At 36.6% G+C, this 15914-nt stretch overlaps 1 protein-coding gene across 1 annotated transcript in view; it reads left to right on the forward strand.

Moving 5' to 3' along the window:
- Positions 1-15914, forward strand: part of CD2AP (CD2 associated protein) — a 151829-nt gene that overhangs the window by 50313 nt on the left and 85602 nt on the right. Inside the window, exons 3-4 of the mRNA XM_007972322.3 lie at positions 3231-3384; positions 14094-14194. Of these exons, the coding sequence (XP_007970513.2) occupies positions 3231-3384; positions 14094-14194 (255 nt within the window). The remainder of the gene's footprint in view (positions 1-3230; positions 3385-14093; positions 14195-15914) is intronic.

A 15914-nucleotide genomic window follows, 5' to 3' on the forward strand; every position in this document is an offset into this window, starting at 1 on the left:
GTAGGGGATTGTAGCTCAGAGGAGTTCCAGAGAAGAAGGTGGTGGACCTCACAGCAAACTTTACCTTATTTGTAATTTTGCCTAGAGCCTTGAGGTCTAAGCAAAATTGTACCTGTGGTACCATCTCAGTTGGCACTATGTATTTGGAAAGCTGTAAACCTGAGGTTTTTTCTATTCATTGTAGACTATAAGATTTTTTAAGTTGCTTCCTCCTTTTATTTGTATCTTTTGTCCTCAGAAGATTTATTATATCTAATATTCTTAGATATGATTATGTGCCAGAGAAAATTGAAGGTTCCTAAAATGGTTCCAGATCTTCAGCAATGAATTCATACGTCTTGTTCACATTGCTTTACAGCAAGTGAATGCAACGGAGCCAGGATTTGTATACAGTTTGTCTGTCTCCTGAACCTGTCCTCTATGGCAGGCGATACTATTTCAAGTAGTACAAATATAAATTTAGTGTCTATTGAACCAGGAATTTCATTAAGGAATAGTATTCATTCAGTGTCTTATTTAGGTTGATACTTGTGGATATATATCACCAGAACTTATTTACAAGGTAATAGCTTTTTTACCTTTTTAACATAAAACTGAATGTTATTTTAAAATTTGTGGGTTTTGGCTGGGCAAAACTAGTACCAGCACTCTGGGAGGCCAAGAAGAGAGGATTGCTTGAGCCGAGGAGTTGAAGACCAGCCTGGACAACATACCAAGATGCTATCTCTACAAAAAAAAAAAAAAAAAAAAAAAAAAAAATTGTGTTTTTTGATATCGTGCTAAGATAATCAGCTTTTAAGACTAAAAAATTTCTTTAAGAATTCTAATTTTCAGTTGCTATGCCAGAGATTCCTTGGTTTACACAATACCATTATTGTCTCAGTCCTTATTTCATGATGCTTCTACACCAAAAGAAGACCTAAGAGTTGTTGTTACTGTTGGATTCAAGTAACTTAATAAATGTTTATATTTTAACAATTTAGCCATTTTAAAAATAATACGCAGAAACTGAAAGAAAAAACACTTTATTCTTAATCAGAATTATTACTAATGAAATGTGTACACCTTTTGGGCACTGCACTGTTGCGGAAAACTGAGAACTGGAGAGACGATATGAAGGAAACAGGAGGATTGTTTATTTAACGTATGTACCAGCTCAGCTTTTTGGATATGAATCCACTGAGCTGGTGCGTACCTTAAATAAACAATCCTCCTGTTCTCCATACTGGTCTCTCTGGTCCTCACTTTCCCGCAGCAGCCCAACTCTCAAATTTTGGAAATTGATAAGTTACCAGTGCTCTTCTTTCCTGTTCCACATTGATTTTTTAAAAAATATAGCTATTAATAATTATAGTACATAATAGTTATTTAGCATTGTATTAAAAAACTAACAAATTATCAGTTCTCAAGTATTTGAAGTATGTTTTTTAAGAATCCTTTTCGACTGGGCATGGTGGCTCATGCTTGTAATCCCAGCACTTTGGGAGGTCTAGGTGGGCGGATCCCCTGAGGTCAGGAGTTTGTGACCAGCCTAGCCAACATGGTGAAACTCCATCTCTACTAAAAATACAAAAATTAGCCAGGTGTGGTGGCGCGTGCCTGTAGTCCCAGCTACTTGGAAGGCTGAGGTGGGAGAATTGCTTGAACCTGGGAGGCGGAGGTTGCAGTGACCAGAGATTGTGCCAGTGCACTCCAGCCTGGGCAACAGAGTGTGAGACTGTGAGACTCTGTCTCAAAAAAAAAAAAAGAATCCTTTTCACAAGATACTTTTAAAACAGTCTGTAATACTTTTGTAATCATAAGAATTTATAAACTTGAAATAGAAGTATTCTATTGTAAAAGTTAAGAAAAATATACTTGGTTGGCTACTGAGGCTCACTACCATAATCCCAGTACTTTGGGAGGCAAGGTGGGAGGATTGCTTGACCCCAGGAGGTTGAGGCTGCAGTGAGCCATGCACTCCAACCTAGGTAACAGAGGGAGACCTTGTCTGAAAAACAAACAAAAAAGTATATGTATACACACACACACACACACACACACACACATATACACACACACATACATAATACTTGCTATATCAAGTTAAAATTGTTACTTTTAATATGAATTGTATGAGGTAGGTATCCAGCTTCATTCCCTATTAAATATGGAATGTTTTTCATGCACAGTGTATCTTAAGGTTCCATCTTTCCTCATTTTTTCTGTTTTAAATCAAGTTTGTCTGTTTTTGGATTTCCTATTTTGTTTCATTTATCAGTATATCTGTCTTTATACCAATAGCACATTGTTTAATTGTATCGTTATAGTTTTCCTTTGTATTTTCGTTAACAAAAACCCCTTCTGCTTTCTTTTCCTTGAAGTATTTTCACTGTTCTTAGCCTTTTGTTCTGTATAATTTTAGAAGCAATCTAACGTTTTTATATACTTGAATTGCATTGATATATTACATCAATTTTAAGGGAGAACTGATATCTTTATGATACTGAGTTTTCAGTTACTGAACATGGCATAACTTTGTTTTTGTCTTCTTGTCTTTCAGTAATATTTTATACTTTTCCATAATGGTTCATATGTCTTATTTTATAGCCATGACTTAGATCAGGGACTATCAAACTACCAGCCCACAGGACAAGTCTGAATACCACCTGTTTTTGTAAGACCCATGAGCTAAGAATGCTAAGAATTTTATAAATGGTTGGAAAAAATCAAAAGGATAATATATTATGACATATAAAATTATTTGAAATTAAAATTTTAGTTCCTATAAGTAAAGTTTTATTGGAATATAGTTATATTCATTCATTTAAATATATGACTGCATTTATACCACACATAGCAGTGTTGATGGTTGTAACAGAAAGTGTATGGTCTGCAAATTGTAAAATATTTACTATCTGGCACTTTATAGAAAGTTTGTTTACCCCTGACTGAATTATTGTTTGTCTTTGTATCTCAGTGTTTCTTTGTAGTTGGGGTGGGTGGTAGGGCTGGGATTTGAGCCTATCTTTCCTTTATCTTCATCTCCAGTTCTGATGAAACTTAAACTCATGAGTCACTGTTACCAAAATGTGTTTTATTCTTCAGATATGTTTGAGTAGAGCAAAGGTTGAAAACTATTGATATTGTGATTTATATAGTAATTACTGTAGCTACTTTTTGGTATTTTACATTTGAGGATTTAATATAAAAATATAGCTTAAGTTGCCTCTTTATTTCCCCTTTTGTAGGAAATTAAAAGAGAGACGGAATTCAAGGATGACAGTTTGCCCATCAAACGGGAAAGGCATGGGAATGTAGCAAGTCTTGTACAACGAATAAGCACCTATGGACTTCCAGCTGGAGGAATTCAGCCACATCCACAAACCAAAAACATTAAGAAGAGTATGTAAATAATTCCTTTCCTGCATAATTACTTCAAAATAGAAGGATATTTTTTAACTGTTTCTAAATTAAGAAAAATTAGTTCAGTCTTTTGTAGACGACTGCAGTAACTTCCTGCAAATTCTTATGTTACTAGTTATTGCCCTGTGTAGTCAATATTAATTTTTAGTCATGTACAATCAATAACAAATCAGTATCATTATGAATTAAAGCATGAGGCTCTGTTTTCTTACTTACCTTTCAGACTCTACTGAATGATTAACATTTTACCTTAACTGTATTTTAATACCATTTATTTAGTGGGATTCTGAAATATCTGCTGATTCTTAGCATAGATACAGAATTTTGATGTGCCTCTTTTTCAGTTGTTAAACATCTGAACATAAACATTTCCAAGGTGATTGGCCTTGCAGATTACCTTGTAAGGATTTGGTACTGTGTAAATATGTTAGGGGAACAACTTGGCAAAGAAGGAGAGAGTTACATTTGAAATCAGATAAGTGTTTGAGTCTGTCTTATGACCTCAGAAAGATCATTTAAACTCTTGAGTTTTATTTGCTGTTGGTGAGAAGGTGGTTAAGAAGAAAAAAAAAAAAAAAGGTAATATTGCTGTTCTCAAAGAGCTTATGTTCTTAGAAAAGAATCTGTTATTTAAGGCTGGGTGCAGTGGCTCATGCCTGTAATCCCAGCACTTTGGGAGGCCTAGGTCGGTGGATCACCTTAGTCAGGAGTTCAAGACCAGCCTGACCTACATAGTAAAACCCAGTCTCTACTGAAAATACAAATTAGCTGGGCGTGGAGGCACTTGCCTGTAATCCCAGCTACTTGGGAGGCTGAGGCAGGAGAATCGCTGGAACTCAGGAGGTGAGCCGAGATCTGCCATTGCACTCCAGTCTCTGCTCCAGAAAACAAAAGAAACTGTTATTTAAGAAGTATAGAATATTAAACATGTACAAAGAATTGCAGTGTTATGGGAGCACATAGCAAATGTTTTAACACAGTAAAACCAGAAAAGCCTTCAGAGATTGATTTTTTTTTTTTTTGAGATAGCTAGGGTGTCACTCTGTTGTCCAGGCTGTAGTGGTGCAGTCACAGCTCACTGCACCCTTGACTTCCCAGGCTTATGCAGTTTTCCCATCTCAGTCTACTGAGTAGCTGTGACTACAGGTGCGTGCCACCATGTCTGCTAATTTTTGTATTTTTCTTTGTAGAGATGGGGTTTTGTCATGTTGCCTAAGCTGTTCTTAAACTCCCGGGCTCAAGTTATTTGCCCCCATTGGCTTCCCAAAGTTCTGGGATTACAGACGTGAGCCACCATTGCATACTTATTACTATGGTCAATTTGGTTTAACCCATCTATACCTATTGTTCCATTATTGGAATGCTAAGAATGTAGGAGTTATTACTATCCTGCTATTCGAGGTCATTGCTAAGGTCTGATTGCAAAAATTAAAAAAATTACAACCTCTGGCATAAATGGGTTAATAGTTAATGAGTATTTAATCACATTTACTTTAATGTCTTTGAAATTATGGTGTATAAATCCCTGTATACAAAATATTCTACAATAAAGAAATTTTGTTTACATACATTTCCCAAATTGTGATTATAAGGCTATTATTAATTTTTATAGAGTTCTCTTATGTCTCAATCTATTATTTTCATACACTGTCATCTGTCAAGTTTGGGGAAACCTCTACTTTTGGATTACATCATCCTTTGATTATTTTCATAAAATGAAAAGAGGTTGTCATAAAAATGAAACAGATTTTATGACACTTAGACCAATTCAGGGGTTCTGTTTGTTCTTTGTTTCTCAAGGAAATATAATGTCCAGGGGATATTTACATATTACATATACTGCTTTCTAGCATTATTGCCTCAAGGTGGATGGTTTCAGCAGTTCTGATGATGTTGAATTCTGAAACTGCTTTGGGGATTGGGGGACAAATAACAGTTTTATATCATACAACTGAACCTGTATATAGAATTTCTGTGCTCAGGGAGAATTTTTAGAGTAAAACCCACAGGAGGTTTTTTCATGACCTCTGTCCATAGTAAAATCCGTTTACAACTTTCTTTCACTCTAGGGAGCTATAAAGGGATATGGTTTTTCTTAAGTAGAGGTTAGACAAAGAAGTTGAAGGTTCTGAATATTTTTTCACTTTATCTTCTAATAGGAAAGGATACAGTAAATTTTGCCTTTCATAAGAACACTGCATGTAAATTCTTTTCTGTTGTAAGAAGGAAAAATCATTATGTAGTTGGTGCCAGGAAGCTTAGGCCTTTTTTTCCTAAGGATCTTCCATAACTTGTTTTTAAAGTACATGTGCTGCAAGGACTAAATTGGTCATTTGGTCTCAGCTAACATTTAAAGCAAGATGCAGGTTGTTTTTGCTTTTCTGTTTTCCTGTCATTTATGTATTATTTTATGTTTATTAAACTTGATATTATTTTTTGTTACTGTTTGGATTATATCTCTAATTTCCAAAATAGATCACTTATTTAAAAGTGACTCATTGTATTGTTACGTAGTAGCAGATACAACTAACCAGTACTATTAATGTTAATTTAAAAAACCCAAAACCATTGTATTAATGTCAGGTTGATAGTATAAAGACTGCAGTATATATGTTCAGTTTAAATCCCTGTGTGCCAAGACAAAGTGAATCTGTGTATGTGTTAAATTTTGTCTAAGCAACTACAAAGGAGAGGTTCAAATAAGTGTAATGATGTTGAGTATCCAAAAACTGGATTGGACTAGTGAGCTGTTCTTCTCTAGTCTCCAGTATATTGGCTTTTTTGGGGTAGTAATGAAGCTGTGAAAACTTTTGCTATGATCCATTACTAAGCATGGTAGCTCATTTAGTAAAACAAGGAAGTATTAATTTTTTTTAGAGCAAACATAGAATAGTGCTTTAAGGAAAAAGTTGATTACTGTACGTTGCTAAAGTCAGAGAAGAGAACAAATGTACATTTGTCAGAGCAAAAACAGGTTGCAAGTCACATTACTTCTGACACCCTTGTAAAATCAGCCACAAAGATAATGGTAAAATATTGTGTTTAGATAGTAAATAATTGACGTGTTTCAGCATCAGAATATTAACAGTCAGTGTGGAATGTTGGTAGATGTTTCACTTTACATTTGGAAGAAATCGATACCAGATGAAATCTCTTGGCGCAAGTGAGGGAATACATAGTGTTTGCTAACTGTATTTCCTTAGTAGTGGAAACTCATGCTACAGCAGAAGTGATTTTTCATTTAGTTACTTATTTTGATGTAAAAGATACATTGAGATTGATACTAATAGATCACTAGTGTTTATACTGCAAGGGATGATGTTGCACATGAAAAGTTCGTTGAAAGAATGTCAGTCTACACATTACTTCACTCCCATAAAACATTTGGGTAGCAAATCGTATGCTTTCTTATTTTGAGTCAGTGCTGAAGAAAATAGTAACATTCTGAATACTGTCAAATTATGTCCACTGACTATAAGTCTTTGCAGCATACCTTTTGAAAAAATGAGCATGTTGGTTCATGGTCACTCTTTGACATTGAAATATTCTGACTGATAAGGGGAAGAAGACTCACTCAAATGAGTAGATCATCTCGGAGTTAGAATACCCTACCCTCTTGAACAGGTAGACTGTTCTTTTATTTTATTTAGAAAATTTAAAAATATCTAGAAAAGTTGAAGGAATAATTGTGCAGTGAACATAGTATACCCTTCACCTGCATATGCTGTTAACATTTTGTCACATTGGCTTTATCTTTATATACATATACTTTTTTAATGGAATCAGTTGAAAGTATGCTACAGACATAGTACTTTACCTCTGATCACATTGTCTGTTTCTCCATGATAGTGATAATGAAGATTTTCTAAAATTTTGAGTATCTTAAGTAGAACATCTCAGCAAAGTAGACAGTATCTTGAACAGTTTGAGCCTTTCACTTAATGGCCTAAGCATTACGATTTTTTTATTGCTAAGGATGAGAATTTTTTTTTTTTTTTAGATACAGAGTCTTAGGTTGGAGATCATTGGCACAGTCTCAGCTCACTGCAACCTCAGCCTCCCCAGTAGCTGGAATTAGAGGAACACGCCTCCATACCCGGCTAATTTTTTCTGTTTTTAGTAGAGATGGGGTTTCACCATCTTGGCCAGGCTGGTCTCAAACTCCTGGCCTCAAGGGATCTGCCCGCCTCAGCCGCCCAAAATGCTGGGATTACGGGCCCAAGCCACTGCTCTGGGTGAGAAAATTTTTTAAAAAGATTCAACTGTATGAATGGCTGATTGATACATATGAATGATGTATTTATACATCATTCGTGTATTCATGTAATGAGTATTTCATTACATGAAAATGATGTATTCATTCATCATTCATGTAAAATGGCTGAATCAGTGTTTCTCTTAACATTTGATTATATGCTTATTGAAGAAATAAATTGATTTTTATTTATTTATTTTTTGAGACAGAGTTTCGGTCTTCTCTCCCAGGATGGAGTGCAGTGCCATGATCTCGTCTTACTGTACCCTCTGCCCTCCAGGTTCAAGTGATTCTCCTGCCTCAGCCTCCCAAGTAGCTGGGATTATAGGCGTGTGCCACCACGCCCAGCTACTTTTTGTATTTTTAGTAGAGACAGGGTTTCACCGTGTTGGTCAGGCTGGTCTCGAACTCCTGACCTCAGTTGATCCACCTGCCTCGGCCTCCCATAGTGCTGGGATTGCAGGTGTAAGCCACTGAGCCTGGTGGAGAAAGAAAGTGATTTTAAAAATTCACTAGTTAAATACATTTTAGTGCTTTAATGGAACCTGAAGATATTTTTCCCAGAGCCAGCTGGAACCAAAAATTGGGTCAGAAATCCTTTTACTGTTATTTCTGAAGTTTTAGCATTCAACCTCCCACTTCTTATTGAAGTATGCTCTTATTTTAGCATTTGATGGAAACATTAAAAACAGTCTTCAGTGATAAATGGTTTCATAATTTAAGAGCTTTGTTTGATCTAAATAGTTACATCTATTTTTCAGACATGAAATACCTAACTATTCTTGATGACCCACGTTTAGAAATTAAAGACTTTCTGTTTTATTGGAAAAAGAACAAGGGCAGTAACTTTACTGAGTCTGAAATTTCACACAGTTTGGTTTTTTTTTAAAAAAAATACTAAACATGTAAAGTTTCTGAAATTTTTGAACTCGCGTGTGTCAAATGCCTTAATATCTGTGGGTAGCATGATCATGAGAAACAATTAAATCTGCCACATAAAGCTGGGTATGGATGATGATTCAGAATTCACAGTCTAGCAGGGGTGAACATCAATTTACTATAAAATACAGATAGTCATAATTTTCTCATAGGATGTAAGAGGCATTAAAATGTTAAGTAATTATAAGTGCTTGATAAATGTTTACAGTTATTCTGGTGTTTTATACTATATATTCAGAACTGTATGAGAGACATGTGCAGTGACAATTTAGATGAAAAGGTAATTTTGTACTGGGGTTGTCAAGCAAAGTGTATTGAAGCTCTTCTTTAGGTAGGACATACAAGCACATGGAGATTGGGAGAATAGCATTCAAGGAAGAAATGCAGCCTTTGGCAGACCCACAGAAATAAGCAAATATGTGGTATTTTGGCGGAGTAAAAATCCAGTGTGACTAGACTATATGAGCTATGTCAAAGTACTATGTAATCTGTGATAGAGACAGCATACTATAGTGGAAAGATTTAAGGCTTCAAAGCGGGCATAATATTCCAGAAGTGGTTATAATTTTAGTTTTGCCTCATTTTAGCTACATGGTCTTTGATGGATTATTTAACTTTTTATTTCCTGTTTTTCTCATTGGTAAATGAGATAGTGAGTGTTAATGCTTTGTTGTGTGGGAGATGTGAAGAACTTAGAATAGTGCTGGTACATGAAAGAAATGCAGTATGTCCCTGCCTTTGCTGTACCTACTTTATTCTCTCCCTTGTTAGTAACTTTACTTATATAATGATTTTTAAAAGACAGTTTTTGTTGAGTTTTTTGGTAGAACTGAAAAGTATTAAAGGTTACTTGTGATAAGAAAATGTTAATAACTGGGTGTGGTGGCTCACACCTGTAATCCCAGCACTTTGGGAGGCTGAGGTGGGTGGATCACTTGAACCCAGGAGTTTAGGACCAGCCTGGGCAACATGGCAAACCCCATCTCTACACACACACACACAAAATACAAAAATTAGCCCAGCATGGTGGCGAGTGCCTGTGGTCCCAGCTACTTGAGAGGCTGAGGTGGAAGGATCGCTTGAGCCTGGGAGGCAGAGGTTGCAGTGAGCAGAGTTCATACTACTGACTGGGTGACAGAGTGAAGTCCTGTGTCCAAAAAAAAAAAAAAAATACTAGTTAACAGTTTTTTTGAAAAATGGGCTTAATTTCATTGACACCTCTTCTTTTTTGTGCTTAACATGGGTTCTGATACGTTATAGAAATTAACATTTATTGACTTTGTACAGTTCAAAATGTGAAAAATCTCAAAGTCCCCTTTAATTGTGCTGGCAGTTAAATTAATGGATGGATTCAATATAGGCAGTCACTTCAATTTATGAGTGAACCCTACTTAAATATGAAAAATGTGGAATTATTTTTTTTCTTTTTAAAATAAATGACTCATAGTTTGTGGTAATAATTGCTATTTAGATGCTTTTATCTAATGTGACTCCTTCCTTTGATTAAATGAATCTTTTTTTTTTTTTTTTTTTTTTTTGCAAATGATTCTATTAATACGAACTACTTGGGAAAAATTATGCTTAGTGTGAGAGGAAGAAATAAAGTTCTCGGGTAAAATATAGCTAGGCTGCTCAAACTTCATTGACCTGCCTGGGTGGGGGCTATTTAGTCCATTTCACCTTAAGTCCAATTTTAAGAGATATTAACATTCATGAAAAAGAAACCACATTTTAAAAAAGGTCTGAAATTATCAGAACGATAGAAAGGATTTTATTCTTGTAAGAGCACCTTGAGCAAAATAGACATTTCTTTTCAATAGTATGGATTGTTTGCCTCTTGTCTGTGAAGTGCTAACTGCCAATAACACATTAATGAACACATTTTCTCAAGGTCACTGGAACAACTTGCAAAGGTATTTAGGGGTTCTATATTTCAAGAGATGAGAAGTTTTCCTATAGCATGCATAAAACTATTTAAATTACTTAAAATTTTACCTTGAGCTCTGGTGAAAGGTGAAATGTGGAAAATTTTACTCTGAACTAGGTTAGTTAAAAAATTATGGTCATTGTTTACTTTCTTTTTCCCCCTTTTTTTTTTGAGGCGTAGTCTTGCTCTGTTGCCCACGCTGGAGTGCAGTGGCGCCATCTCAGCTCACTGCAAGCTCCGCCTCCCAGGTTCATGCCTTTCTCCTGCCTCAGCCTCCCGAGTGGCTAGGACTACAGGCATCCACCACCACGCCCGGCTAATTTTTCGTATTTTCGGTAGAGACGGGATTTCACTGTGTTAGCCAGGATGGTCTTATCTCCTGACCTTGTGATCTGCCTGCCTCGGCCTCCCAAGGTGCTGGGATTATAGGTGTGAGCCTCCACACACAGTCTGTTTACTTTCTTTGGCTTCTTTTATTATAAAAACTACAATAAAAAATCAGATACAAATGAATTGCTTTAGGAAGGGGAAAAAAGACTTAACACAGACGTAACTTTCTTATTTGGAGACTCAATTATTTTATCTACTTGATGGTTATGTCTGTTTTGTACCTCTCCATGCTATTGGTTGCATGTAATGTGCTTGTTTTGTTGTTTTGGGGGTGAAACAAAACAACATTGTCTTGATAAACAGTGTCATAGATCCACAGAATGTTGGAGCTGAAGTAACTGTAGTGGTTTTCTAGTTCCGTGATGTAATTTTATGGCCCAGGAAATTGATTCCTAGAGAATTTCTGTGAAATAACTAGATAATGACAACTGTGCCAGAACATAAGTCATCTGACTTCCAGTACAGCTGGTATTTCTATTGTAGCATGACATCTTTCTTTACAAAGAGTTTATTTGGAGATCATGATTTGATGCAGTGAAATTCTGCCTGTCCAGATTACTTCTTAGGATTCTCCTTTGTTGTCCTCTCTCCTTAGAATTGTTGTATCACCAAATCCTACTTCGTTAGTAAAACTGTTTTCCTTGCTCTAGAATACCTGCCACATCTGTCCCACCTTCTTGTATCTTACTCATATTTCATCGTGTAACTCTGTTATCATTTCTTCTTTGAAGCTTTCCATATTTGCTCTAGTTCAAACCTGTCCTTTCTCATTGTTGAAATATTTGTGGTTTGTATTAAATATTTTACTCTCATTATGTATTCAAGTTTTATCACTAATTATTTTTTTAGTGTGCGTGTTTTCTTCTCAAGTTGTGTTCTTTAAGTGTGCATTTGAATTATTAAGAAAAATCTTGTTAGGATTGTTGGTGATAGGCTATTGATGGAATGTAGACACTCTTGTGATAATATTGGTTGACAATGATGCCATATAGTTAGACCTAGATATTTGTTTATTAATTCATTCAAAAATACGTAGCAGATACTCCTGTGGATTGAATTACGGTTCTTTCCAAAATTCATGTTGAAATTTAATTTCCATTGTGATATTAATAGGTGGATCTTTTTGAGAAATGATTAAGTCATGAGGACCGTGCCGTCATGAATGGGTTAGTGCCTTATGAAAGGGCAGGAGGGAACTAGCTTAGGTCCTTTTTTGCCCTTCTGACATATGATGACATATGTAGAGGGCTCTCACCAGATGTAAAGTCTGCTGGCACTTTGATCTTGGATTTCTCAGACTCCAGAAAAGTGAGAAGTAAATTTGTATTATCTTCATTACCTAGTCTCAGGTATTTTGTTATAGCAGCACAAATAGACCATATCAGATATCTAGAATAAGCCAGGCACTATGCTAGGTGCTGGGTAGGTTGCAGAAGCAAATAGGGGGTAAGTACAGGGTGCTAGAGTAGCACAAAGGAAAATTATTTAATTTAGAAAGCTATTTGTGGCTGGGCGCAGTGGCTCACACCTGTAATCCTAGCACTTTGGGTGGCCGAGGTGGGTGGATCACCTGAGGTCAGGAGTTTGAGACCAGCCTGATCAACATGGTGAAACCCTGCCTCTACTAAAAATACAAAAATTAGCCAGGTGTGGTGGCGCTCTCCTGTAATCCCAACTACTCAGGAGGCTGAGGCAGGAGAATCGCTTGAACCTGGGAGGCAGAGGTTGCAGTGAGTCGAGATTGTGCCACTGTACTCCAGCCTGGGCAACAGAGCGAGACTCTGTCTCCAAAAAAAAAAAAAAAAAAAGAAAAAGAAAGCTATTTGGGAGTGTCTTCTAAGCTGAGAAATGAAGATGAGTTGAAGGTGGGCTTCATGGGTGAAAGTAAAGTTCCTTGACAAAAGAAACAGTACATTGAAGTGTGAGATGGAATAGGGCATTCCATTTTCAAGAAATTAAAGATCAGGGTGACTGAATTATTGGGTACAAGATTGAGAATCACCGAGGGATCTTGTTAATGTGCACGCTCTGATTCAAAATTCAGTCTGCTAGGGCTACCATAACAAAATACCACAGACTTAGTAGCTTAAACATCAGATTTGTCTTCTCACAGTTTTGGACGATTAGAAGTCCAAGGTCAAGGTGCTGTCAGGGTTGGTTTCTGGTGATGCCCCTCTTCTGGCTTATAGAGGACCACTGTCTCCTTGTTGTCTTGCTTGGTCTTTGTATTGGAGGGTTGGGGAGGGCAATGGTGGGCTGATGTCTCTTCCTCTTTTGTAAGGATATTAGTCCTATCTCATTAGGGTGTTAACCCTTAGGACCTCATTTAACCCTATTTACTACCTCCACAAAGGCACTATTGCCAAATTCATTGCGTGTTAGGGTTTCAATATATGAATTTTGAGGGAACTTTTTACTCAGTCCCTGTTAAGTAGACGTGGGGTGGAGCTTGAGATAGTACATATCTTACAAGCTCCCAGGTTATACTGTTGCTGCTGGTCTAAGAAACACACTTGGAATATCAAGAAGTAGTCAGCTATTCCTGGTCATCCACCCATAGCTGCTTAATGATTCATTTTTGAAGATGGGAGTGAGTCTGAGTTCTGTTTGTAGAGCTTGAGAAAGGTTGAGAACACAAGTCCGAATGGTTATAAATTATCGTTTCTGAATAAATGAAGCTTGTTTGAAAAGCGAAAGTAAAATTATCTTCACATAAGTGAGTTTCATTTTTAGCTGTCTGAAAATAGTTATTAAAGAAGATAAAATAAATTTGAGATTTGTACATATTACTGCTTCTTTCTACAGTCGTATAAGTACTAATTTTAAGTAGTATTCCCAGACTTGATTAGGAGGTAGTCTGAAAATCACTAACCTAGATAATTTGTCTGATGAATTTGTTGTGCCAAGTGTCTTTTATTGTCTGTTTTTTTAGTCTCAAAAATGGTAATGGGTATTTGGATATTTTGCTTTTGTGTAAATGGTGGGATAAGATGTATAAGCAGATTTTATTGCCTGAAGCCTTAATATTTGTAGTGTGGGGCTTGGAGTAAAAAGCTAACCAGAGCTGATTGTGATTAGCTGTTTAGAATGTCCTATGACTATAAACATGGCATGTAAATATACTGTTTTCAAAAATGATCTTTCTTAATCTAATTTCTTATATGTTACTTTCTTTAGAGACCAAGAAGCGTCAGTGTAAAGTTCTTTTTGAGTACATTCCACAAAATGAGGACGAACTGGAGCTGAAAGTGGGAGATATTATTGATATTAATGAAGAGGTAAGGAAAAAATGTGTTACAGATAAAACAGCAATGGTAATTGATGCTGTGGATTTTAGAAAAATTAATTGTAAGAATATTAGTCTTTTGTGAGAACTGTTGTCACTTTTGAAAAAAAATTAAATTTTAAGGTATAGAGTTTCTTTACTTATCAGTGCTGTATTTATGTATGTATTTGTATTTCCTGCCTTTAGGAATAAAAATGCCCCTTTAAAGCTAAAAATCAATGTAATCTAAGTAGTTAAGAACATAAACAAGACTTTTCTTTGATTCTGAATTTACCATAGGCACAAAGCAGTGAAATAGAAGGAATTTTGCCTTTTGTGTAATAAAGGAATACAAAGCAAAATCTTTTTAAAAGCTCTGCCTGGTTTGAATTATCACGCTCAAATATTAATAAAAATACTTTGCTACATTTTGGTATCTTAGAAAGGGATTTTAAAATATTTTAAAAACAGAGAGATCATGGTGGACAGGAGGCAGGACTAGATTGCAGCTCCCACTGGGACAGACAGCAGCATGTGGAGGCTCATATCGTGAACTTTTGCTCTAGAATGACTGCAGGAATACGTTAGGAAAGCGGAGAGAACCCACAGACCCTCTGAAGGAAGGCAGCTGCTCCTGTAGGACCTGGGAGACACCCCAAATACTCAGTCGCAGCAAGATCCGCCCAAGGAGAGTCTGAGATCAGACATGCCTAGCCCTGCCCTCACCTAATGGTCCTTCCCTACCCACCCTAGTAACTGAAGACAAAGGGCATATACTCTTGGGATTTCCAAGACCCTGCCCACCACCTGTTCCTCCCCATACTACATAGCTAATGCTCTCTTGAGAGTGCCACCTCCCAGCAGGAGGCCAACCAGCACAAAAATAGTGCATTAAACAACTAGAGCTAAGGACCTTCACAGAGTTCATTTCAACCTGCCCCCACTCCCACCTCCAACCCCAACTGCCACTTCCACCAGAGCAGGTGCTGGTATCCATGGCTAAGAGACCCACAGATGGTTCACGTCACAGGACTTTGTGCAGACAACCCCCAGTACCAGCCCAGAGCCTAGGAGACTAGCTGCGTGGCAGAAGAGAGATAATCACTACAGTTCAGCTCTCAGGAAGCCACATCCCTGGGAAAAGAGGAAGAGTACTACATAAAGGAGCACCCCATGGGACAAAAATAATCTAAACAGCCTTGAGCCCTACACTTCCCTCTGACAGAGCCTTCCCAAATGAGAAGGAATCAGAAAACCAACTCTTGTAATAAGACAAAACAAGGTTCTTTACCACCCCCCAAAAATCACACTAGCTCACCAGCAAGGGATCCAAACCAAGAATAAATCCCTGATTCACCTGAAAAAGAATTTAGAAGGTAAGTTATTCAGCTAATCAGGGAGACATCAGAGAAAGACGAAGCCCAATTTAAGGAAATAAAAAAAAACGATAGAAAAAGTGAAGGGAGAAGTATTCAGTGAAATAGATACCATAAATAAAAAAATAATCAAAACTTCAGGAAACAATGGATGCACTTACAGAAGTGCAGAATGCTCTGGAAAGTTTCAGCAATAGAATTGAATAAGCAGAAGAAAGAACTTCAGAGTTTGAAGACAAGGTTTTTGAGTTAATCCAACAAAGACAAAGAATAAGAAAATATGAACCAAGCCCCCATGAAGTCTGGGATTATGTTAAATGACCAAACCCAAGAATAATTGGCCTCCTTGAGGAAGAA

Source organism: Chlorocebus sabaeus, chromosome 17 (assembly GCF_047675955.1).
Source record: "Chlorocebus sabaeus isolate Y175 chromosome 17, mChlSab1.0.hap1, whole genome shotgun sequence".
NCBI lineage: Eukaryota > Metazoa > Chordata > Mammalia > Primates > Cercopithecidae > Chlorocebus > Chlorocebus sabaeus.